Source organism: Porites lutea, chromosome 11 (assembly GCF_958299795.1).
Source record: "Porites lutea chromosome 11, jaPorLute2.1, whole genome shotgun sequence".
NCBI lineage: Eukaryota > Metazoa > Cnidaria > Anthozoa > Scleractinia > Poritidae > Porites > Porites lutea.
In genome coordinates this window covers 21,177,295-21,203,194 of record NC_133211.1, presented here as the reverse complement: position 1 = coordinate 21,203,194, position 25,900 = coordinate 21,177,295, and the positions used below count along the sequence as shown (strand labels likewise).

Below are 25,900 nucleotides of genomic sequence, written 5' to 3'. Positions count from 1 at the left end.
AAAAAATCTCCCCACAAGAGCTAAAAAATGCCTTCAAAACTTTTATTTGTTGATAAGGCAACATGACCGGCGGCAGTGACTTCGGTCATTTGAGTTCCAAAATTGTAACCGTTGACAACAATGAATGAGCTAAAACGTATCTTTTCTGAGCTCAATTTTCCCACTGTTTTAGTATATACTACAACAATTAATCACCTCTGTGTCGGTTGTTGTTGCTGCGGCTCGGTAAATGCCACCACTATCCACCTGCGCTTAGTTATTCCTTTGATATACAATTTGCAAGGACAAGTTCTGGACGGCCCTTTATTGGCTGATCCATAAGTTTAATGAGTACGATCGCTGTGGGTTAAGTCCAAAGTCTTTCTCCCATGTCTTTTGATCTACGAAAGAGGCAGCATTAGCTTCTGTTGTTCCAATCCCGTAAAAAGCATAGGGACAGCCAACTCGTCCACCTCGTTCTCCGCCTCCACCAATCATCATCACTGATCCATCGCCTTGACCCCAATCACACCAGAAGCTGATTTTATTGCGGGTGGCGATTCTACCATCACACCTAGCCGCTTGAAACCCTTCTGTTGTTCTGTACTGACCTCCATATTGAACCGTGCAGCTCCCCAGGCACCTGTTACTGGACCAAACCTTGCCATTTCTAAAGTTACCATAACTTGTGATTTTTGTACGAAATGATTGATTACCCAAACAGTTCCCCGTTGTCTGCAACAGTGCCGTGTGACTGGAATCATCACTGCGCGTGATCTTAATCTCTCTGCCTTTGACCATCCAAAATGGTGGTGAGATCATGTCAGCGTTAACTGATGGATCACCTGTAGTTCCAGTAGCATTTCGTCGGTCATACCACCATTCACCACTGTCTTTCATCCAGTTTTTGCCGTCGTTATTGGAGAACCGAGCAATCAATATCCAGCCTGAGTGACAATAGATCTGAATCGGGAAAAAAGTGAAACAGTTATCTTAATCATGTCCGAGATTTTTTTTCATAAAGTATGCCTTTGTGACAACTACAACGGTAAAAACGCCAACTTAATGGTTATACAATGGGCAAATAACACTAAGCACTACAGTAAACCCTCTTCACAGGAAAAAATAACGGATTCCCATTTTTGGATATTTTAGGGTATTTAAAGAATACCCATAAAAATCCCAAATTTGGCAAAGTGAGACAAGTCCCAACCAGGGAATTCCCAACCAAGTTCCCTGATTGGAACTTGTCTCAGTCTTCCAAAATTGGGATTTTTATGGGTATTCATTATTAAATACCCTAAAATATCCAAAACTGGGAATCCGTTATTTTTTCCTGTGCATGCTTCAGGTTTTAGCAATGTGAATTTCCCTGCATTTTCTTCAACAAAGGGCACAGGGACAAGGGAGAAAGATTTTATACACTGAGTATACTGAAATATCAAATAGTAATTTAGATGAGGAAGGCTTGATGTTTTGACATATTAATAAGGCTGCGAGGGTGGGGTATGAATATAAACCTAAGAAGAATTTGTGCAGTCTAAACAAGCGTAATGAACTAGCAAGCTCATGCCCACACAGAACCAGATACCTACTCAAGAACTTTGTTGTCAAGTAACACAATCTTTTTGCAACACACGATTTATTTTATCACCTTATTACGCCTTTCATCGCCAGTACTAAATGACACGTAGCATCTATTTTTTACTGTTTTTATATCTCATAGCAACCATAACTTCGCTTTTACTATAGCAGTTGTTTGCAAATACCATAGCAACCCCAAGTTAGCTTTTATTGCCAGTTCTTGTAATTTAACGTTCATTCGTGAATATTGCCTGATGGGTGTGGCCATTGTTTGACCACACGAAACAGTGTTGTCGCAATAAAACGATGAATTGAAACCTTACTACTATTGATCATTATATTAACCTATTCTATATTTTAGTTTAAAACAAAGAAGTATGTACCTTGAAGGACTGACTTTGAACTTCACAAGGCCCTGAAAGTTTGCCATTGTGCGTTAGATTGATTAAGAAGACAAAGTCAAAACAAGAAAGCTTTTCATAGAAAGTTTTGAGCCATCGTCACACATTTCTTGCCAGTTCGAGGGAGGGGTATTGGCGTGAGGCTAGTAACGTCCCTATAAGTAACTGTAACTAATCACTTAGTAAGCATGGGTATGTTTCTGAAAAGCTAAATGTCCCTCAGCATTGTCGCACAGGAGAGCATATTACGTGTGAGCGAACGAGAGAAACGCGCGAGACATTGTAAGCCTTTCTTTGACAAATTGAGAGAAAAAAATGTTGGCAGTCCAATATTTTCTTAATCGGTTTGCATAATATATTTCAGGTGCCAGAAAGAGAACGTAATTGTGCACGTCAAAAAAACCTCCACAAACTAACCAGACACTAGTTTTATACGTTGTGTATTATCGCTATATAATATTAAGAATCTTGACTTGTTTTCAGAAACAGATCATTTATGATCACAGTGACACACTTTCAAGAACCATTGAAATACGTTGCGTTTTGCTTCATGAGGAAATAATTTTGCCATCATTTTATGATATTTTAAAAGACACCTGCCAGTGTGTAAACGAAAAACAAAAGCAATGTTTTCAGAATTATAAAATCACCTCTTAAAATCACTTCAGAAGTTGCTTCCGATACTCCGAATTGGTTGGTTGCACGACAAGAGTATTTCCCAGCGTTTTCTCTGGTTAGGTTTGTTATAGTAATACATCCATCTTGCTGAAAAAATGGAAGCGAGGTAAGAGCTGTTCCTGATTTTGACCACACCAAGTGACCGTCTGCCTCACAACAGAGCCTCACGGTAGATCCTCCGAGCGCATACACTTGAGACGGAGGCTTTCTTGTTATTATCGGAGATGCTGCAGGGAAATTTAATTTGATGTGATTAGCAGCTCATTCCTAGCTGTCTATTAAATGTCAAAACTGGATTTCGCGCAGGCATTAGATATATCTTAGCAATGAAAATAGTGGCGACGAGAGCGGGAAATTAAAAAATCAAAGCTTAATAAGTTCTTAACCAATCTGGCGTCGTGCAAATTATTTTAAAGCTTAAAATAATTTGCTGTTGCATGTTTAGTTAAAATTTAAATGTTGCTGTCAATCTTGTGACGTCATTTTCAGGCACAAAACCGTTAAAATCGAAAAGCAAAACAAAAACATACAATTGTTTGGAATACAAAGTTCTACTGCAAAAGTAGTTTCTAAGGTGCGTTTTCAGGCGTTCTGCTGACCAGGCGTGAAATAAATTTAAGAAAAATTATATATATTAAAAAAAAAAAACAGAGACTAAACGTAGAACGCAACACATAATCTGGGGATTCAAGTGATGCTTGGTTATCCTGTGGTACTCAAGGGTGAGGTTTTTGTCGTACGTCTGCATTTTATCATGGATAATAGAAAGACCCAGTCTTTCTATTATCCATGATTTTATGCGCCATTTTGAAAACTTTAGCTCGCGTTATTTACGTCATATATTCAAAAGGCAACACCTTGAGGCGAGTGGTTTTACTAGAGATTGATGTAATCCTTGATGTAATTGATGTAATTCTTTATCCACGTCTGATATCTACCCGGGATTTTGTTGCTAAGACCATCTCGCTCACCAAGCAAGATAAATTTATAAAAGTCGTGTTTAACTGGCTTGAAATTATGAAGATAAACAGTTCGCACAATGGAAAAAGATATTGTCCGGTTCAGTGTTGTGTCACGCGCGAAGCCAGGATTACCTTAGAGGCTACCATGCTTTCGAAGTTTACATAGAGGATATTACATGGCCGCGCGGGGATACGAATTTTATCTTCGAGTGAGCGAAGCGAACGAGTGAGAGATACTTTCAGCACGAGAAGATAAAATTCGTATCACGAAGCGGCCATGTAATGTGCTGTTTATTTTATAGATACTGATGAAATTCCTACATAAAACACAACTTGAAGCTCATCTGCGGAGAAGAGAGTGTTACGACACGAAAAGCTATCCCGTGTGTGAACTAAGCCTTAATCAATAAACCAATGAGAAAATAAAAATGTTCAGCCTGTTCCACAGGGTCCGGAGGAGTTCAGTTTGTCGTAAAAACTTCGAAAACTCTATTAAAAACGGGAAGCTCTCTTGTAATTGGCTAATCATGTCAGTAACCATGGCGACACCAATATCCTCACAAGTGAAAGATAGAAATAGTATCTCCACTGCGCGCGATGAAGATATGATTTTTTTAGTAAAAGGAAAAATCCTGGTATTTCATCAGTATCTATATAATAAAGTGATATATTTTTCTTTTTAACGAAATATATATTTTTTACGATCTACTTCACATTTTTATCTACCATACTTAAGGGGGAGTAAGACATTTGCATTTGAAACCTTCTACGCGAAGAGCCCTGAAAGAATGGTTATTTACTTTGTAAAAAAACCATGATCTTTTCACTATTTTGAAATAAAAATGAGTGACGGCGGGTATAAAAGATAAAGTTAAGAAAACTCGAACGCACTCATTAGTCTATGATTACTACTAGTTTAATTATGCAAAGAACGATAGCCTGCTGCTGAACATTACAGTTTACGGTATATAAAAGCTGCGAGCTGGTTCCAAATTGAAACAGGCCTAAATTCTAAGCCTAAATATATAATAGAATTTAATGAATCCCATATATGTATATGTATCAGAGTCGTCAGCTGTAAATATTTCATTGCTGTTTGACGCGTCCTGGCCTTGAAGAGGAAAATCACTTTTGCTGTGAAACATGCATCACCCAAAATTGAACTTTGCATTCACATGAAAGAAAGCGACTCCATGTATGTATGTTTGTCTTTGTTGTACAACAACGACTTACCAGAAAGAAATTACCGAACTGCAATATAGCCATGATAACAGAAAGAAAAAAGGGGAGAAGCTACTATGGAGTACCTTTAATTCCTAAAATGGCCCCTGCTCTCGGAATATGCCGTGGTTGAGTGAACACTGTACATAAGTATGATCCGGTGTATGAGCTTTGAACATTATTGATATGAATATCATTTGTGGTACTTCATTTACAAAGGATCACGAAGAGGTGTCTTACCTTTTATTCCTAAAATGGCCACTGCTCGAAATATTCCATAACTAGTAACGACTGTACATAAGTATGATCCAGTGTGTGACCTTTGAACATTATTGAGATGAAGAATACCGTTTGTTGTACTAATGTCACGGAGCAAGTTACCGTCCAATTTTAGCCACGTTATTTTCTTAAACGACTGACCTTGAACCCAACAATAAAAAGTTGCCGGCTTGTTTAGAAACACATACTGAGATTCTGGAGAAAGAAATATCTTGGGAGGAACAACACATTCGCCTTTTGGTCCTTGAATACCAGTAAAGCCTCTGTTTCCTTTGTTCCCTTTTAGTCCAGTGGAGCCTTTTTCGCCTGGCGGGCCCATAGATCCATTGTCTCCTTTTGCTCCAGGAGAACCAACAGCTCCTTCTTCACCTTTCTCTCCCTTGACTCCTTGCGCTCCTGTAGTCCCTTGTTTTCCCCTGATGCCTTGAAATCCCATGAGGCCTTTAGGACCACGAGGGCCACTTTTCCCAGGTGCTCCTTTCTCTCCCTTGTATCCAGGGTACCCAAGGGCACCTTTTTCTCCCTTAGGTCCCTGTTGACCTGTTTGACAGAGCTTGTCAGTTGTGCTGCACGCTTGTGTAAATTTCTTGTCGATTTCCTGGCGAATTTGCTGTAAAGATAATACACCAGTTGTCGGGGATATATTTCGCCTTTCCCGTGGATGCTGACCTGGAACGTTTTCTACGGTTTCTTGAAAATCTGTTTAAAAAAGCAATTAAAAATAGGAATTCACCTTCTAAGCGTCGGATTTCACGTGTAGTTTCACTTGACCTCTGATGACCATTGCGGTTAAAAAAAACCAAAGTTAATTCGGATATCTGTCCTTCTCCACATATAAATGTACTACTGAACTACATACTCTATACTTTATGTTAGGCTGCGTGGAAACGGACGCAACATTGTTGACCAACAACTCCCAACATTGTTGGATGTTACATGTTGCGTCCGTTTGCACACCCTGTTGCATGTTTTTGGATGTTGCGCAAAGTTTGAAACCGGTCAAACTTTTCAGCCAACAACTCCCAACATTTCTTTTGTTCCGTGATCGCCGAAGCGTAGCGCAACAATGTTGGATCCGTTTGCACAGCTCTTCTAACATTGTTGGGGCCATGCACGCTCATTACGCCTGGTTTACAAAGACTTACGGGTTGCATTCTTCCCACGATGCACTGCAGTCCCAACATTGTTGGGAGTTTTGCATCCGTTTGCACACCACTGCCAACACGGACGCAACAATGTTGGGAGTTGTTGCTTCCGTTTGCATGCAGCCTTAGGTTTTGACGCCGTGCATACAAACACAATTATTTTATATAAACATACCTTAGTGATGACGTGAGATGAGGGGCGTATGGTATACCAAGTTATAAACTTTAGGTGGAAACTATTATTTAAAACTTACTAACCCAGCTGAAGCTGGAGTGGTAAATAATTTATTTTTGAGCAAGAGTGAGTACAAATAAAGATTGTTGTTGTTATAACCACTGCATTCATTAAACCTCATGCATGAAAACGCAGGCCGTTAACCAAATTTAAAAGGATGGGTGGTTTTTCTCCTTATCAATAAAAAACAATTCTCCATGATACTCAGGAAATGGTGTAAAGTGATCTTGACACGAATGAGAATATTTGTAGACATTTAAAATTAATAGAGATCATAATGAAGTGTCCAGCGGTCAATCCTGATCGTAAGTGTTCTCTAGTGCTTGTGCTACGTCCTGTGTATTCAAAAAGAGTGGTTCTCGACTTACCCACGCTTGCATAAACTCTTGAATGCCCTGTCATAGTTTTTCCCTCTGTCAGTAACATCTCCTTCACAATAGTCTGTACTTTCATTTGCATTTCGTCTTCGATTCGCTGAATTCGGTTTTCAAGTTTTGCTTCCATCACCCTTGCCTTCCTATGTACAACCTCTATCCTCACAAACACCAACCCGAAGAGGAACAGCGACATAGCAAAGATCACCAATGATTCTTTTTTGGAGAACTTGGTGAAACATGATTTGGACTCTTCCTCCATTGTACTCAGTCTTTAGTGATTATTGCGTTGTGTTTGCAGCGCGAACGGAAAGCAAGGTCTGGCAAGACCTGGAGCAAGACTGTCATTTGCGCAAGCTCGTCATTTGCGCAAGTATCGATTACGGGAAGCTGTAAACAATTTACTTTAGTAGCTATATAAAGGACAACGTAAGGGCATAACAAGTGTCAGTTTACTGGTGGAATTGGTATCCTATTAAGGGCTATATGACAGATGTCTTTTGCTGACCTTATTGGCTGCTGATAAGCAATTATAATGAAATAGGCTTTATTTCGTGTGTAGGCAAGCAAATTATAGCATTGAGATGGCATTTGCCAAATACAAGACAGGCAAACAATCGAGAGCTCAAACGGAATTCCTTGCATTGTTCGTTCACCTCTTTGTTTCATGTGGTGGAAAAATGCTTCCACAGTTGCTGATACGCGCTTTCTTAGATCAAGTGGATCACGTTTTTGACCCCAAATGAAGAGTCAGCCAAGGACATACAGTATGCCAAATTTAACCTTCTGATAAGGTTCGCTGACGCACTTAATTAGATGCGTCGAAAACATTGCTGTGGGCATTTTCACCCATTTTTCGGAAACTAGACTGGCCAAAAGGCGAATTCACCGGGCTGCTTCTGCTAACACTAGACGTAAATATTGTATTGTATGACAACGAGAAGTTTACTAAAACAGGCCAACTGCCCATCGATCCCAATCCATGGGCCTCATTGATTACACTGAGACACTTGAGACGATCCTAATTTGCGGTCTACAGTCTACATGCATGAAAACCGTTTTCATGTTAAAAAAGATATTCAGTTTTAAGATTTTTCTCTTGGTATTTTTCTTCAACTTAAAAGAATAAAATCCTTTGCATTTTGTGACCTATGTTGCTTTCATCGGCACGCACTTTACGCAATGTAAAAAGATATGAAACAATCGAAAACTTATTTTTTACCGTGATACTAATGTGAGTTAAAATTTCGCTCCAGTTCGCCTGTTGTCTCATCCGTGACTAACTTCTCTTCATGGCAGAAAATTTCTGATGCCGCTTTATAACTCCTCCGAAGTTTTAGTGCCAGCTAACAATATCGAAACACTATTCACAGTCCTTGGGTAATAAAAAGACTGACCGAAACGCACTATCTGCCTGCAAGCGAACTCTCTCTTTTCAAAGCGATTCATCTCAAAGCACAACAAGACGCTATGGAGCGTACAAGGCTTCGGCGTCGTGGTTGTGGAACTGATTAATTGTAAATGCGGAGGAATAGTAAGAAATGAAATATAGTAAGAGTAAGGTGTTACTTTGTGAAATTGAAATTATGGGATTTGTCGGGATATTCTGAAAAGAGCGACATCCAAGAGGCCTACTTGCCAAAAACAGGCATTTCGGGCAAATTGTCTCTGAGATATTAGCCCAGTTATGCTCTGATGACACCATACAAATCCTTCTAAATTTGACTTGGGTCTAAACGTTTAGACCTAAGTCAAATATGAGGTTACTGGCGGTGAATAACAAGTCTAACAAAACAAACAGTGAAAAAAGAATTCTCTATTTTTCTTACATCAGGCTTCAAAAATAGCATAGCAGTCTCATGTACTAATTAAAGATATGCAAGGCATGGTAAGGAGTTGATTACGTTGAGCATGGAATTGGCTAAAACTCAATGTTACGAGTGCGAATGTTTTGAGGATAATTATTCACTGACCATCAGCACGCAGGGACGTCGGGTTAACACAAGGAAGATTAACTTAATACCAAAAAAACATAGTCTCTACACAGCTTTGAAACACAGCATCCGCCAACACAAACTTGACTTGACTTAAGTAAAACTAAGCAGCCTCTTCCAATAATAACAAACTCTCACTTGAACGTCAGATATCTTACGGCCTCCGCCAACTTGTAAACACAGAACCTAAAAATCGACCTTCGTCATACTTGACTAAATACAGCACTCCAGCTCGTGGGAAAAAATTAGTTCGTCAAAAGAACTCGCTTAGAACTTGTATACTGTTTGATATAAGGTTCTAGAAATACTAAACAGGCGAATAGTGGTAGCTTTTCGACATATTTTATGATTTCAGTAACTGATGCAAATCTGCTGACTCGTTCTGAAATGTAAACATGCCTCAATTAATTATTCATGAATAGTCCACTTTAACGTAGAGAACGATCGAGAAAGTCACGCAACGCATGAAAACAATTTTACTACAAAGACAAAACGTCTTTGTGCAGCATTTTGTAACTTTAAATTCATCATAAAACAGTTCGAAAGAAGCGCCCACTCGTGAAATGTTTTTCAACACTCGAAGAGAAATTTCGTGTCTCTGCGCGGCCGTGTAATATCCTCTATTTATTCCTCGAGTAAATTAAAGACTAAACTCGAAGTGATCTCAAGATATCACGAAGTAGTCCGGTCTCATTTCGTGAAATAGCCCAGGTACAAAAAATATCCGTGCAAGGGTCCGTGCAAGAAAAAATCGTGTGAAACCACTTGTGAGAACATCGTTTCTCGGTACCAGATCCTAGTGTCTTCCCTCCTCTGGGTGACCGTTTTTCTGCACAGACGACCGAAAACCGAAAAAAAGGGGCAGCCCAGTAAAAAGTATAAATAACACAGTAAATACAAAAGGAACTACGGACGGACAAACTTGAAGTCGATTGTAGTTTTTGAAAACTTGTTAGCCTAGCACTTTTTCAAAGTTCATTCTTGTTGATTGTAAAGTTATATATAATGCTTTGGAGACATGTTTTGTTTGACACAAAGCTGTGATTTTGTCGTTCGCAGGTCATTTCTCAAGTTCCATAGCAAATAAGGACGCATAATTGGCATAATTAACAAATCAAAAAAACTTGCTGTACATCTATCTCTCCACCAGGCAAGATTGAAGAATGAACAGATCAAAGAAGCTCAGGAAACCAAGAAAAGAGAAGCCGAAAAGAAAAAGAAGGAGATGGAAGAACAGAGGCAAGCTGAACTCAAGAGGAAACTGGACGCTGAATTAGCTGCCCAGAAAGCTGCTGGTGAAGTAAGAAGAAAGTTTTGCCTTCTTAGAACGCTAAAATACAAAATAAGGGCTCTAGATTTAAATATTCGATGTCTACGTTTAAGCTTTCATTTGGTCATACCTCAGCATTTCATCCGCAAGGCGATAAGTCGGAAATATCCTCAGGAGAATTTACATTGTCGCGATTTGTGGAGAAACCGCTGCTGCGGCGTTATTTTTCCCTGGTGATGTAGAAACGAAAGAAGGCAGAAAATGTCACAACCGAAACGAGTGAGAATAAACCATTTCCAAAAGTTTGAAATGAGTATCCTCTCTCTTATTTTAGGGTCCTTCTACTCAAGCAAGAACTAATTCGCCGCCCATTCCCACTGTGCGCAAAAAAATGGAGGTAGGCGTGCTGTCTGTGTTTCATGCAGCCCTTGTGTATTTTCCCATGAGATTTTAAAGTACTTTAAATGTTTTTTCAGGAGGCTGGTCAAGATATGACTGACTTCAGATCGTCTTCACCTCCTATTCCTACAATAGCAAACAAACAAACTACTCAAGGTGAGAACGAAGTCTATGGCACTATTTACGCCGGTGTTTCCCCTTGTTTTAGGTACAAAGGATAGCCATGCTGTGCCAGAGCTTGCTGACCCCTTGTGTCAGCAAAATAGCCTAAGGCCAGCCTCCTCCTCAGGTGCTTCGTTTTTCGCAAGGAAGAGGCGAGCGACTGGTGATGAGCCGCAAGGGACCATGGGAAGGGTACAGACGGTAGGCTCGCCCGTTGTCTCCTTCCCGCCTTCCTTTGCGCGCGCGATTGAGACGTCTGGGTACGAGGCAGGCTTAAGGCAGAGCAGTCTAAACTGTGGTGAGACATGTGGAGACAAAGTTAATACGAAAAAATTTCATTTTGCAGATAAATAAAATCTTCCTTGAGCTCATGTGAATTGTCTTACCAACGAAAGAACAATTTGCAGTGAATATAAGGCAGTAATCAATCTACTTGCTAATCCCGAGTCGAACTATGTACAATTTTCGTTGTAGATGCGTAAGGCGTCCCTGATTAAGTCCCATGACATTTTTGTTTTGTCCGACCAAAATGGTGAATATACCGGACATATGTCCTTTCAAGAAAGACAAAATATTAGCTCTGTTATGAGTCGCTTGAATGTTAGTCCTTGTACTCCTAATTTCTTACTGATGCCAAGGTTTTGAACTCTTCCATTTTGCTTTAGGTCCTGTTGCCCCGTCTCCACCTCTACCCTCTGTCCGGCCTGCACGCGAATCTGGTAGGGAATTTTTACACGATTTTTAACCCGTCCAGGTTTTATTTACTAACAAAAAAATCGTACAGTGTACGTACGTCGACTGCATTGACTGAAAACTTCTGTTTGTTTGCATTGGCCGATTTAATTTTTATTATTTGGTTGTGTTTAAGAGCCCACAAGAAACGCTGCAGCTGATCAAGATGTGCTGAGTCAACTGACGGCGCTCAGACAGCAACTCAAAAATGAAGAAAAACGAGTCCAACAGCAAATGAGTCATACAACTGCTGCGGTTGGTATTTTCATTATTGTTAACAGTTTTCAGTAAATTTTTGGAAGGTTCGCTCTGCGTAATTTTCATTTTCGGCTTTGCTATAAAAATTAAAGAGCATTTGATGGTTTTTATGAAGTCTTGGCCAACGTGGCAGGCGCTAAAACTAGGGGAAGGTGAGGGGGAGAGGGAGAAGAGCGCGAAAGGGAAATACCCTCTTTCTCTCCCCAACTCCCTTTTCCCCTTCCTCCTAATCCCCTACCCCCTTTGACGCCTGCTACGCAGGCTAATTAAGTCGCTGTTGATTAGAAATTGTAATGGTCTTCAAATTGGTTTTACTTGGACAAGGCGATTAATCGGCTAAAGATCGGTTATTCCGCTTCACTTATTTAATCAATCAGGAATACAGCCAGCGACGCGCATGACTTGGTACGTGTTTTCCCGCGCTTCACTGATCTGTTTTGAGTTCTGATTGGTCCCTTACATCGTCTTCGTCTTTTGGGATTAGTCAGAGTAAATCGTAACCTGAATTTGGTTTTTACGAATCGCGACAACAGATGGTTATAAGAGTATTTGATGGAAACTAATGAGCTCTTTACTTCTCTTTCTTCCTCTAGACAAGATATTCTGATATGCAGCGTGCTCCTGAAGACCTTGGAAGTAGAAGGTAGAGTTCCTCGCGCAGCGTGCAGTGTTTTTTTTGTCATCAGCAACGTTTGTCGTAGCATGTCACAATTGAAAGAGTTTTTTTTATTGAAACTCACGTTACATCATTGCACAATTAAATTTCAGGCATATTCAAAAATTATTAAATTAAAAATAAATAAATAAATCGCGAAACGAAGGGGAAAAGAGAGACTGATCGTAGTCTATAGTGAGGAGCTAGCTCACTTTAGTCTTCTGACTTCATTTTTCCACTTCTATAAACACTATATTTAGTATTTGTTTCTTACTCTTTTGAAAGAAAATAACGCAACCAAATTCTCTTCAGGTAGTTTCTCTAAAGGTAATCTAATGTCCTAGCTTTTTATTTTATTTTATTCCAGAAGTAGGAGGGATGTGCAAGTGTTTGAAAGAGCACTGGCCAATAAAACAGCTGTGGTGAAGAAAGAGGGAGAGGTAAAATCATAATTTTTTTTTTTAATTTTTGAGAAATTAATTCTGCCTGTCTTCGTTCTTTCTCTCTGTTTATTTGGTATCATTTTCTTTTATTTCAGGAATTTTCAGCAGCAGACGAATTTAACAGGATAAAGTATGAAGGTAAGCAGATTTTAAGAGGGAGCTGACAAAAGACTTTGACAGCCCTGGCAATTAGAAGTGCTCTTTTTTGTTTTCCCAATACGGGTCATGTGATAATACTCTAAAGAACTGTTTCTTTCAAATTTCGTTTTATTCACGTGCATATGTACACATAATAAAAATTAATGAAAAGGGACAAGTTTCCCTGGGACCTCTATTAGGAAAACAAAACATACAAGCTAAAGAGGTCTATTTAATATCTTCGTATACTTTCCTCAGAAACTTCGTCTCTGGCGGGGGAGTTCCGAAGCAAGTTTCCAGACCCAGTATCCACCAGCAGTGTATTGGATCTGCAACAGCAGGCTTACCTCATGTGAGAACTCTCATTATTTTTAATTTGTTTCCTTTCTTCTTGGTCGGGTAAAAATCAGAGCCGCGGGGTTTGATATTAGTTAGGAAATAAAATTTCTCTTAACATTAATTGATTTTCAGATTCTGTAAATTCAATAAACAAAAACTGATTATTCCTCACACTTGTCTGTTTGAAGAATCAGGGTTTATTTTAAAAAGCCGGCCAGTTTACCCCGCTTCATGCCCGCGGGTTTATGAGGACCTTTTTGAGTACCCAGATGAACAAGATGATAGGGCAAATTTGACTGCCAATGTGCACGTGTAAGCTAGTAAAAGTAATAGTTCAGTTGACTAAAACATTAAAGAACTGCGAAAGTTTTGCAATGCCGCTAGCTACGCATGGGTTTAATGAACACGAAATCTGTGTAAGTGGAAAATTGATCCAATGGGTGGGAAGACGGTTTTTATTTAGGTTTAGGCTAATATTAAGCTATTGTATTGTTAATGTTATAGGGAACAAGAAGACAAATTGGCAGCATTAAGTGAGTGGATATTATAGCTATTTAATTCATCTTTTATTTACGACTAGAGCAAAGTCGATGAGAGTTAAAGCGCCCCGCCTTAATGATTCATTTCGTTCTGTTACAGAATCTAACAGAGGTACGAAACAGCCTCAAGGCGGCGGGCAACCTTTTCAGGTATTTAAGATTAAGAATTGTATCACGCGTTTTATTCTCCATAAGGCGAATTCTGCCTTTTTCTGACTTAGCTAGATGGTTTACTTCCGCATTCGGCCATTCTTATATGAATGACATGATAAGGGTTCGGGTTGTGATACTATAGAGAACAGTCAGAGAGCTTCGTATTATGATTACGAAACGAATCCAACGGTTGGTTCACTGAGACAAATGCATGTACTATCGGCCCGGGGAAACAAAATTGACGGGGCTAATTTTGTGAGATGGGGACATTTTACGGATTTCAAAACAATCTGGACTCCCCTTCCTTAACCAAAGTTTTTTTGTCGTTTCCTATTGGCAACTTGAGTAACGACAAATCATTGCTTAGGGGGAGTAGCGCAGGGGAAGTAGTGTGATACAAACATGGTAACTGTCGATTAGGACATTTCCCATTTTTGCGTCTCTCAACTAATTTTGACGCGATTGTATTTTCACGGCTTTCCTCAGTCAACCCATGCACTCATTTATTTTTTGAAATGTCTCAAATCCCCAGCTCAGTTCGCTGTTTGTTAAGTTCGTTCAGACTGAACTCTCCCCCTTTTTCAAGGTGTCAAGACGTCCTATAAGCCGTGACTCGCTTCTAGAATCAGAAAGTCAGTTCCTGGCTGTTAGTGACCCCACGCAGATGTTGCCAATAGAGCAAATGTCACTGAGACCAAAGCAGTCCTCAGCTAGAGAAAGGAGGCGATGGAAACAACTTGAAGAAATGGCGAGAAATCCAAAGGTAAAACTCTTTAGTTTTCCTAGACTGAGTTGCAAACTACTTGAATAGTGTTGTGATGAAATTGTTAAAAGGGCTGCTCTAACGGGTGCGAAGTGACAATAAAGTTGAACAATTAATCTCGCTCAGACAATAAAATTGATCAGGTTTTTTGGTGCTGAAAGTTTACGGTGCTCTTCATTGTCACGAAGAATTCTGATCGTGGTACGGGTTGAAAATGTCCCTGTGGACACTTTAGCATCGTAATGTAAACACGTCGCAGATTCATTATTTTCCCTTGAGGGTTAGGCTTCATTACAAAGCGTCTTTTGGAAAAGTTAAGTCCCATATTCGGTAATGGGAGGAATACATTGAGAAACTGGACGGTGTTTAATGGTTTTTGTCTAAAATTCTGTGTTTTCTAGTCTAACGACACGTATAAACCTCCAACTCCTGGCGGTTTTTCGCTCAATTCAGTCACAAGTTTCAATGTGGACGAAGTGGCAACCAAGAATGAAGAAAGGCTGAGAAGACTGGAGATGATACAACAGCGAGGGGCGGGTCAAGGTAGCCGTGGGAGCTTATCAGGCGATCCGGATCAAGTATTACAGAGATTCATTGACGAGAGAAGGTGATATTTACATCTCATTTCATGCTAATTTGCGCAGTAAAAGTATTGTAGTTACGTTCGGCACGTTCGACGTGGAAGAGCGCACTCGTAATACAGATTAGAGAGACTGTGTGAGACCACAGTCGTTGAATGATAGGCCCTTGGACACGTATCTGGATTCTCAACCGACTTGCCAAAGGAGATAGAGATAGAGCCTGGGTTGGAGAGAGGGTCTGTATTTTTTGTTATTATTATTTCTAGTTAATATTACCAAGTGGACCTGTAAGTTGTACGCAGGTGTAGTTAAGCCTTTCTTAAGTGATCTCCTATGAGAGCCGGTAATCGTTTACGAGGGCTCAAAGCGCAGTGGGGTTAATTAATTATTTGATTCTGGAAGTACCTATACCCCTAAAATTAAGTGCCGTCGTAGTCAATAATCATCATCCTCGACTTACGGAGACAAAAGGTTTAGTACGTCGCCTACGTGGCCGATCTTCTTAGAGGCTGTTTTGCATGGACGAAGGAAGATCCTAGAAGGCGGATCATCCTAACGCCGTATGTTAGATTTAGTTTACATCCAAAGGGTTATACTTGCCCCTCGCGCTAGGATCTTCACAGCTGAAACGTTGGAAGATACTAGCACCATGTAAACTGCCTTCGCTAGGAAGATCCTAGTATTAGAGACAAACAGAACAAAATGGCGGCGATTCGTTCAATGGGTAATCTTTAATCTTTATTCCCTTTTCTACTGTTAACCACACGGACCGAAATTTGTGCATGTAGATCGAACGAAAAGTCGTTCCGCGTTCTAAGATCTTCCTGGTGCTAGGATCTTCCCTCCTCCATGTAGACAGCCCCTTTTGGATTTCCTCATGCGGTAATGTTGTAGAGAAGTGGATGTGTAAATAACAGTTGCATGTCTTTGTCATTGCACTGAAGTGCGTTTCTCGTTTTTTTTTTTCTTTTCACAGTCGCCCTGTTCCCATCGCCAGTAGATTGTCCGAAGCGTCGCTTGAAGCAGAAACGTCTTTCGAACCAATATAGATATTCAATAGATACTCAGCGTAAACTCATCCTCTGAGGACACTTCCGTGGGTCGTCTTATGATTGTGCTCATAATGTGGAACCTTTTAGATAGTTTGGACTTGGTCCCATGATGTTTCTATTTTCAACGTAAAGGTGTTAATGTAATTTATTGTTAATTGTAGTTCATCAAGTGGTGTTGTTTAAGATATGTATGCTAGCTAGCACTCTTGGTTAGCGGAAATTATATATGGGATTATAAGAAAATAAGATACAACCCCCACAAAGTCGACCTTCCCTGGCGTAACATTCTACCACTAGAATCAGACCATAAGAGCCGGAGGGAGAGGTTAGCCTTTTTAATCCAATCCAGTCGTTCAGTCATGGTCGCCATCATATCACAAACAGACAAAAAAACTTTTATTCACACATCTCAAACCTAAATACATACAGTTGCCCTGGAAAAAAAAACGCTATTCGTGTGGGATATCACCAAATCACCCTGCTCTTCATGTCAACATAAAGCTTTCTAAGTAATAGATCAAACACGAGGCAGAGTGTTTCACCATTATAACAACACCGAGAGGAATTTGATCAAACATTGTGTTTCGTGTGGGATATAGCTGCGCTCAAACGAAGTGATTTGAGAAGCTATGTTTCTGCAAGACATACCAAGTCAGAGCATACGTGTTTGCTGATGCACATCTTGTCACCTAAGAAAATCGCGTAGGCAAAATGCTAAAGCGTACAAGCCCTGGCAAGCGCTTTTCTGTCTGACAGACGGGCTCGATCTATGTCCGTTCTTTCGGCTCCGGTCTGCGCGCGCTCATTTCCCGGACACTTATTATCTCAAAAATAAATTAGCCGCCTAGAGGGTTGAAAATGACGTACCTATTGCACAACCACAATCCTTCAGTTTATTGTGTTCTTGCGAAAATGACCGATCGAAGCGAGCGTCATCTTCATATTACCAAACTGAGATACACAGCTCGTAGTCGAGTTACCCATGGCAGTGACGGATCCAGACCTTGAGATAAGGGTGGGGCCCGGTCATCCAGACCCTTAGAAAAAAGGGGGGAGCGGTCTCCAAACAATTTTTTTTTTGTCCTCAGTTTGGTCTAAAAATAAGGGAGGGGGGTGGTCCCCCCGGGCCTCTCCCCTGGATCCGCCACTGCATGGTCACTTTCCTGTTCCATTCTCGCCTTCAACGTTAGCCTTTGCTTACAAATAGGAGGAACATAGGTTACATTATTTATAATCTGTGAGAAGCTTAGCCACCTTCCAACTTACGATCCAGAAAATTAACTTATCAAGGATCCTATCGTACATCTATAATATATAAATATATGGCGTGTTTTGAATGCCTTTTGAAGAATTCTAGAATACTTTTTAGGTCAAAACAGTGTAAATAATATCGAGTAAGTCGAGCCAAATCATGTCACGTCCATGCTCTATTTATTACAGTCTCAAATGATATTTGGAGTTATAGTAATAAAAGGTTAAAAGAAAATGAGACCTTCATAATTTGAGTTGTTCCGCTTCAATTTACTCACCGTAAATGATTCCATCAGGTAACAAGAGCGAAAGTAAGAACACAGCAACAAAAGTCCTCTTGTCATTGTTAGATATAGGCAAGTGTTATGTACCAGTCAATTCCAAAACCGCCCATCCACCCCAACCGGCATTTGACTGGAGTTTTGCTCCGTACAATGAGGAATTTGACCCAAAATGAGGCCCGCCCAGTAGGGCATTTGACTTTCGTTTCAAAACGCTGGATTTCGTAGTTCCAGTTTCCGCATTCAGCATGTGCACGCTCTTCACGGGTAATTGCTCCTGTATTCACTGTTTTGTTAGAGCATTTGAGATCCTTTAGAAGAGCCCATTAAATGTGGGCTTTCTCAAATCAGCAATGTTATTGAAATAAACAAACCTTTGTAAGACAGCTTTCCGAGACTTAAATATTTAGGTTGTGTTTACAAGGATATTAACATTTGAATAAACGATTTGACGCATGGGAATATTTTTGAATATATAGTCGCTGGTGAGTGGGGAATTGGACGCTTTTTGATGCGCTACCCGGTGGGGCATTTGACCATCTAAACTGCCAAAATACCGCCTGGGGAATTTGACCAGAACTTATCAAAAAAAGTTTGCGCGGCTCGCTGCGCTCGCCCAAATAGGAGAGCTTGCTCGCAGGCTAGTTTTGGAATTGACTGTTACATTATGCCCCATTCACAACTACTAAACATGTTTAATTAAACCAGGTTTTAAAAAATAAAACTATAACGCGAAAACTGGAACACAAGTTTTCACAAAGGATTCAAATGAAACTCCATGTTTTGTAAATTGCACTAAACCTGCAGTCAACTTAAGTCGGTAAGCTGCTTTTATGAAGGAAACAATTTTAAACACCCCTTAAATATGTTTAGGCTTTGGCGTGAATGAGGCTTTTTCCCTGTGCATAAAGAAACTCAACCTCGCGTCAGTTTTGGTTCCTTGCGTGAGCCGTAATGGATATGATATACTTCTTACTTCCAGACCTCTGTTTAAAACAAATCGCACTCTGAATCGTATGCGTTCAGCAACTGTGCATTTGTCGCTGCGTAAATAACGATCAGACTCCTAAAGCTTTCTTTTAAATATTTAATTCATATTCACGGCTCCGAATTTGGTAGGTGAACCTTCTCTGACGACCTAACAATAACATTTTCATTTAGAGGGAGAGGATAAAGTATATATATGTACATCATGAACTTTAGCTGTAAGCTAAAATCAGCTGAGTGTATGCAATGACAGTCACTGGCGTCAGTGCCAAAGTTCTAAAATCATTGTAACTCTTGGCAATAATTAATTACATTATTCCTATGCATTAAGACCCTTGCAGCAGATTTGTGAACTATTCTGTCAGTAAGTTCTAAACTGGTTCTGCTTTTTTCTGACGATATATCTTGCGCTGCTTTTAGAGACAAAATGTCCTGCCCTAAAGGAAAATCTTTAGACTTAACTGATATATTTCCACCAAACTTCTAGCCTGGGCTAGCAAGCAAAATCCACAATTAAGTCTGGACAAAAAAGGTAAAAATAACTCAGTCAGAAAAGTCTTCTTTTTAAAAATCCATTAGGGACATAATCCTGGTGATTCCAAGGAAAATTGCTTGATTGTATAAAAATAAATTCTAATTCTTAGTTCAGTCAGCAAACTTCAACCAAAGGACTTCTTGGTTTGGTTGTTGTTCTCTGTACTCCAGTACTTGAACGACGTTTTCCGTTTGTTGGCTTCAATAAGTGAGGTCCAAACTGAAAAAATAAAATAAAATAAAATAGGAATATAACTGCTGATTTGTGTTAGAATTCGTTGCTGGAGAACGAATTATCGAGTGTTTCTCTTGCTTCTTTACACTGGGTGCCAGAGGGTTTTTTCTCTTTGGGGGCGCACGGATGGTAAGGGAGAAGACCTCTGGCATTCAGGGCCCGTAAAGCTTTCTACCTTTTCTGCAACTACAACATTGGTAGTCTTTGAACTTCCCTAAGCGTTGCTCCTTAACATGGTGGGGCAGGTTTGAGTGCCTTGGTGATCCTGGAAGCTATACCAGGTGGGACCTATATCCTTGGTGGATTCAACCATAATGGGCAGGTTTTGGGAGAAAAGCCAGACGGATCATTCAATGCCTGGCCCTCCAGATTGGGAGTTCGGCGATGGGGTTAGTCCTTCCCTGGAAAAATGCCTCATCAATCAGACCAGACACTTTTCAAGGAACTGAAGTACGTGTGGAGACCTATGCGGAGAAGAACGCGAAGAGGCGAAGTGAGGTAGTCTTCGAGCGCAGCTTTAGTCCCACCTCTTGACGGGTACAACACGAATAAGGGAAAACGGCCCCTCTCAGAGGATATGGAGAGGTTGACTCGCGCCGGCCTCCCAATCACATGGTAGCCTGTGAGTAAGGATCTCCTATTACACTATATCTGTAAAAGTAGCCCATCATTTCTATTACGCCGTCGATCAAAACACGCGCGCTCGGGCCGAAGCCTTCGCCTCTGGTCTCTCCCGGTTTCCGGCCCATTTCGCGCCCTAATTCAGTATCTCAGTTCGATGAAAAAACAAAAAAAGGCTACTTGCAGTCAACTATACCTTCTAGAACTACTTAATCTAAAAGCTAATAATCTAAATTTGAGCCTTGACTCTCTTATTTCAGGGTCCAATCCTAAACAAGTACAACAGACACAGAATACTTACCGGTGCTGGCTTGACAGGGCTAGATGGTGGGGTACCAAATGGTGACCCACCCGGACTGCTGTTTTCCTTATTGATATCTAATGAATAAAATATGATTCAATATATGAACTTGAAATTGCTTTACGCTTTGGTCCCCTTCAAAGCATCCTGCCCAAATTTTGAAATTCCCCTTGAATTTCCAGAAAGGATCCACAAAGAAAATCAGAACAAATATCGTTATCGTTTTAAGCCTCCTCCCCGCAACTTGTAAGCCACCCAGTTATTGGCCGACCTACCTGTAAACAAAAAATACATCCGATTATGAGCTCCTTCCCCCCCGGATTTCGTGCATTGAATGTTCATTAAATCTGATTTTGTAGCAGGCGAACAGGATAGCGAAATTTTCAGCCTTTTCGATGAAACATTCAGATAGGTACTTTTCCCTTTGAACACTTTAAGTGATATTTTCCGCCCCTTTCCCGGCACACTAGTGCCATTCCCACTGGCTCGTGCCCGCCGCTATTCAGAAAACAAAGTGACCCACAGTTCCCGCTGTCCCGCAACATCTTGGGAGGTGTAGTTTACCTGGCGAGCTCGTATCATGACGTCTTCGATGCGCAAACTTTTTCTTTAGAGCCTGTGCTATGATTGAGGCGGGATCAGTAGCATCTGCAGTGATAGGAGGTTTCCTTACGGGTGTTCCGCCTGGTGATCTGAAATTAATACTATAGTAAGCTTACTAGCTACAGCTTTATACTGCAGTCCTTGAATACTGTGTAGGTTTCTACAGTTTTCTTTTGAATGTTCTTTAACTGCTTCGACTTGATTTATAGATTTTTGCCTATCCAACTGCGTAATCAACGAAGGATGTGTTGGAAAACACTAAGAATTGTGTTTGCCTTTTTCTTCATTTCAAAAAAGGCTTCAATTTGAGAACTGTACTGGCTTCTATTTGATTAATGATCAAGTTGGACCTTCCCTGGTTTCTAAAACGACTTTGCTTGTTCCTTGTTACCCTCAAAATAAAAAGGCGTTGTTTTTACAACAGCTTGTGGGTAAATTTAATTTGTTACCAGAGAAGATTAAAGTTAAGGTGACGTCTGACCTTGACTAAAGATTTTAAAAGCAAATCCTAAGTTTACAAAACGTTTCAAGACTTCTCCCTCCGATAGAACTTTCTTGCACATACCTCTCAACAGACCGAAGTTTCACCTTTCCCAGTCCCTTGAGAACATCTGCCATATTTGGTAAACTGGGTCCAGTGGACTGTTCTGGTCCTACTAAAGATCCTGGTGCAAGTGACAATCGTCTTGCTCTGTTCTGTTGTTGGTAAATAAGTAAACAAATAATTAAGTAAATTTTTTGGCGCTTTTTCCGCATGTAAACTGTCGGCGATTTCACAAGTATTTTTGCGCGAAGGTCAGTCGCTCCGTTCGCTTAGAACCCCCGCTTAGAGGACGTGAAGAGAGGACGAAAAAGAAAACGAGGTGGGAGTGAGCCAGGGGAGAAAGCAGTCACTACTTTCTCCCCTCACCCCACCCCCCATCTTTTTCTGTTTCGACCTCGGTTAAGCTTTCTAAGTGAAACTTTCGCGCGGCTAAAAAAAAAAAAAATTAAACACCAGCTACGCAGGCTAGTAGCAAGTCTAAGGAAACTGTAAGCTAGGGTGTAGTGAAGTCTGTTTGGTGATACAGGGTCTAGTATGTACTTCGCTTCTTTTAATTACCCACGCAGCTAACAAGGGTCGTATAGATCCAAATTAATTTGGTATGTACTTAACTAGAATTTTATCTAAAATTGTAACTATAATTTCTGCCGAAACCGTTGTTACATACAGCCATTAGACTAAGAGATCTCTGAATATTCACAGGCTTTTTTTAAAATCGCAGTTTGCTCATTTTGTACACAAACCTCTTTAATGATCTGTGAGACTGGCTTCAGCGGTGTCGACATAGGTGTTGGTGGAGGGGGTGGCGGTGGGGGAGGGGGAGGAGGTGCTCCTGCCCCCATTGGAGTCGACGGAGTAGACACTTGATTTGTGGGAGCAGCAACAACCATCATTGCAATTTGAGCTCGAAGTTTCTGTAACTCATCCTCCAAAGCCGAAATCTTTTGCATGGCCTCCTCTGGTATATTTTCCTTTTTCACGTCAACTGATTGGTTGGGTAGTGGCAGTTGTTGCAATTCCTTTTCTGGGCTCGTGATTTCGTAATATTCCTCCTCGTCTATGACAATTTCAGACGATAAGTCGTCATCTTCCGTTATCCAGCCAACATCTGCTAAAGATGCCATAAACATCTGAGAAAGTGGCTTTCCATCATATTCCCGTTCATTCCGTGGTATATTTAACTAAAAAACAAAAGAGATTATCCATAGAAATGTATACCTGTAATCATTATGTTTTGCGGGAGAAGAAAAGATCGTGGGGAGAAAAATAACTTTGCAAACATCGCAGGGTGCCCAGGCTTTCATAGGAATTAATCGAAATGATTATCGAGAGCCACCACCCAAGTTACAGTTCGGGCTGATTATTTGAGCCGAACTGACTCTATAGGCTGACCAGACTTGGTGTCCGAGAACTAGTGCTCGGCCGGGCAATGTTGTGTTCACACACCTTGAGTACTTGTTACTGTGTAGTACAAAAACAGTGTGCACACAGGGACCCTGTAACCACTTTAGTGCCCGAGTACAAGGTAGGGTGTGTCTACATTAGTGTCCGTGCTCGGGCACCAAATTTGAACTCTTCCTAATAGTCTATTACTGACTACGTTTTTGAAGAGATGACTTTCAGGACGGAGCGGGAAGAGAGGCTATAAAAATTCGCTGCTTGCCAAGATCGAATGCTTCTGATCAGAGGCATCGCCTTGAAACCTTCTCTAGCATGGTCTACCGATTTATGAGAAAAGAAGATTCCTTCGAGGGAAAGGATGCCTTGGGATATTGATCATGAGAAACTAATTATAGGCGTATTTCGTGGCCTCTTTAATAAATTATGTTCTTTCTCTTAAAAGTGTTAAAGGTTATAAGCTTATCACCAGTTTCAGCAGGTGTTAGTTTATAACGCAAAAATTTATTTCATTAGTCATCGCTTTCGTGATTTTGGTGGCTCTTAAAAGAGCCGTTTTGTTTGAACTTTTTAACTTGTTTTACTGTTTGCTTTTCTTCTCTGATTTCTTTGGCAGGAGAACAGCTTGGATGTTGGGAAGAACGCCACCCTGAGCGATGGTGACACCGGCGAGCAACTTGTTCAGCTCTTCATCGTTTCTCACAGCAAGTTGAAGATGACGTGGGATAATTCTGGTCTTCTTGTTGTCCCGAGCAGCGTTACCAGCGAGCTCAAGGATTTCGGCGGACAAGTACTCAAGAACTGCGGCTAGATAAACCGGAGCTCCTGAACCGATGCGCGGAGCGTAATTCCCCTTGCGAAGAAGACGATGAACTCGGCCAACTGGAAACTGAAGACCAGCTCGAGAAGAGCGACTTTTTGCTTTGCTACGGCTTTTACCAGATTTACCACGGCCCGTCATTATCGCAAAACCTTAGAAAACTTTGAATGCAACCTACAACTACCAAGCTTGTAAAACTTACAGGTACAATAGTGCTGTTCTAAAGCTGCTTTATTCACCTCGATGGATCGAAAAGAACCAATGGGAGAGCTGCTATCGCTTTCACAATGTTGTCAATCACAGAATATTCTAGCCAATCAACTTGAGAGAAAATCACTTACGCTTCCTCAGGCGGCAAGCTAAAACTGTGCCAGCAAATCAGAGAGCGTCATTTTCGATCCTGATATTTTTCGATCCATACATTATTTTTCTATAAATTTTTGCACATCGAACATTCAGCTTCACAAATCGTGTAGATTTTGCAAGTTTGATCGCCTTCAAAAAGTTTTAGCTAAGAGAAAAGAGAATGCCCCCAAAAGCCGGTGCGAAGAAAGCTAGTAAAGCTGGAAAGAGAGCTTCGGGTGACAAGAAGAAAAGGTCCAAAAGACGAAAGGAGAGCTACTCAATTTACATCTACAAAGTTCTCCGACAGGTTCATCCTGATACCGGCATCTCAAGCAAGGCCATGGGCATCATGAACTCATTTGTAAATGATGTTTTCGAACGAGTTGCCGGGGAAGCCTCTCGTCTAGCTCACTACAATAAGAGAAATACCATCAGTTCTCGTGAAATCCAGACGGCTGTACGACTTCTTTTGCCCGGTGAACTGTCCAAACATGCTGTGAGCGAGGGAACGAAGGCCGTGACCAAATACACCAGTAGCAAGTAGAGTGAGTAGAAGAAGCAAGACAAAACAACGGCTCTTTTAAGAGCCACCTAATTTTAATAAAGGCTATGACCAATTCACTTGCCTGTTTATAATCGTTCCGCAGTAATCTTGCCTAGCAAAGAACTTTTTTATTTTTGCTTTTACGTTCTAGTCCTCCATAGAAAAATCTACAGCTCTCCTAGGCACTTTGGCAAAGGGGCGAAAAATGAGCGACCTTGCACTCCTAGGATGGATGTACACAGGCTAACGACGGGCGGTGAAAGTCGACAAGCAAAGAACTCTCTAGATTCCCGCGGTCACCACAGCTTTTCAATTCCGACGGGGGAAGAATTTTTCGGGAAAGGGGTGGGGGAGGGAGATCTCGGGGAGTGCAAAAGTTTTCATCGTATGTCAGGGATTATGCAATAAAATGAGAATTAAAAAGAAAAAGCGAATTAGCTAAAAAGAAAATGTAAATTTATAAACCATTCCCGGTTAATAGGGCTACGCAAAGAAAACAAAAGATCTTTGTTATACAACAGGCTAACATTTTATACTGTCCTAGTAGAGACTAGTTTACATTGTAAAATATATGGTGTATAAAAACTAAGGTATTAAGCCTAAGCATCATTAATCGAGGGATTTTCTTCTCAGTTATACATAACACTGACTTTCTTATTGCGTAAGATTTACCTCAAAATACGGTCTTTCACAAGGCTTCAGCGGCAGACGACTGCCAATTTCGCGAATTAGGCTTCGTTTGGTGAACAAGGAGAACCGATAATTCGACAGAAATCGAGCGATTTGTCGGACGATGCTTCTTCTGCGTTCTCTCATTGTTTCACCTCTGAGAAGTAAATCCTAAAATAAAAAATAAAACGGTAAAAATACTAGCTGGTAACTCAAACGTGCAATGGAATTTCAAGATAACAGTTATAAACTTACTCCGATTAATGCGTCTCTTTCCCAACCAAAATACTCCATGATTAACCTCACGACTTCCAAAGCAGTGTCCATTGCCTTGTTTATATCTCAGTCGCGAAAAATCGAAATAAAAAAGCTTCGAAAGAAGAGAACGACTTCAAACGCAAGTCATACAGACAAATGAGATTTTTAAAAAT

General features: G+C 40.6%; 3 protein-coding genes across 3 annotated transcripts in view; 1 reads left to right on the top strand and 2 right to left on the bottom strand.

Annotated features, from left to right (window-relative positions):
• LOC140951751 (centrosome and spindle pole-associated protein 1-like) overlaps window positions 1–17,178 on the top strand; it is a 50,846-nt gene extending 33,668 nt beyond the window's left edge. The window contains exons 27-40 of the mRNA XM_073401080.1: window positions 10,003–10,152; window positions 10,457–10,519; window positions 10,599–10,677; window positions 11,349–11,402; window positions 11,552–11,670; window positions 12,267–12,316; window positions 12,696–12,768; window positions 12,867–12,909; window positions 13,168–13,261; window positions 13,753–13,781; window positions 13,888–13,937; window positions 14,527–14,703; window positions 15,105–15,310; window positions 16,261–17,178. Of these exons, the coding sequence (XP_073257181.1) occupies window positions 10,003–10,152; window positions 10,457–10,519; window positions 10,599–10,677; window positions 11,349–11,402; window positions 11,552–11,670; window positions 12,267–12,316; window positions 12,696–12,768; window positions 12,867–12,909; window positions 13,168–13,261; window positions 13,753–13,781; window positions 13,888–13,937; window positions 14,527–14,703; window positions 15,105–15,310; window positions 16,261–16,333 (1,260 nt within the window). The 3' untranslated portion in view covers window positions 16,334–17,178. The remainder of the gene's footprint in view (window positions 1–10,002; window positions 10,153–10,456; window positions 10,520–10,598; window positions 10,678–11,348; window positions 11,403–11,551; window positions 11,671–12,266; window positions 12,317–12,695; window positions 12,769–12,866; window positions 12,910–13,167; window positions 13,262–13,752; window positions 13,782–13,887; window positions 13,938–14,526; window positions 14,704–15,104; window positions 15,311–16,260) is intronic.
• Window positions 304–7,020, bottom strand: LOC140952298 (uncharacterized). Its single transcript, XM_073401722.1, has 5 exons — window positions 6,853–7,020; window positions 5,066–5,803; window positions 2,615–2,869; window positions 1,947–1,978; window positions 304–942 (listed from the first exon to the last, which is right to left on the bottom strand). Exons 1-5 carry the CDS (start codon window positions 6,986–6,988, stop codon window positions 304–306), a joined length of 1,800 nt encoding a protein of 599 aa, XP_073257823.1. The 5' UTR covers window positions 6,989–7,020.
• Window positions 17,179–18,556: 1,378 nt separating the features above from the next.
• LOC140952223 (mitochondrial fission regulator 1-like) lies at window positions 18,557–25,860 on the bottom strand. The gene is made up of 7 exons (XM_073401649.1): window positions 25,725–25,860; window positions 25,473–25,640; window positions 22,437–22,874; window positions 21,715–21,845; window positions 21,111–21,238; window positions 20,547–20,623; window positions 18,557–19,609 (listed from the first exon to the last, which is right to left on the bottom strand). Exons 1-7 carry the CDS (start codon window positions 25,794–25,796, stop codon window positions 19,505–19,507), a joined length of 1,119 nt encoding a protein of 372 aa, XP_073257750.1. The 5' UTR covers window positions 25,797–25,860; the 3' UTR covers window positions 18,557–19,504.
• Between the last annotated feature and the right edge of the window lie 40 nt (window positions 25,861–25,900).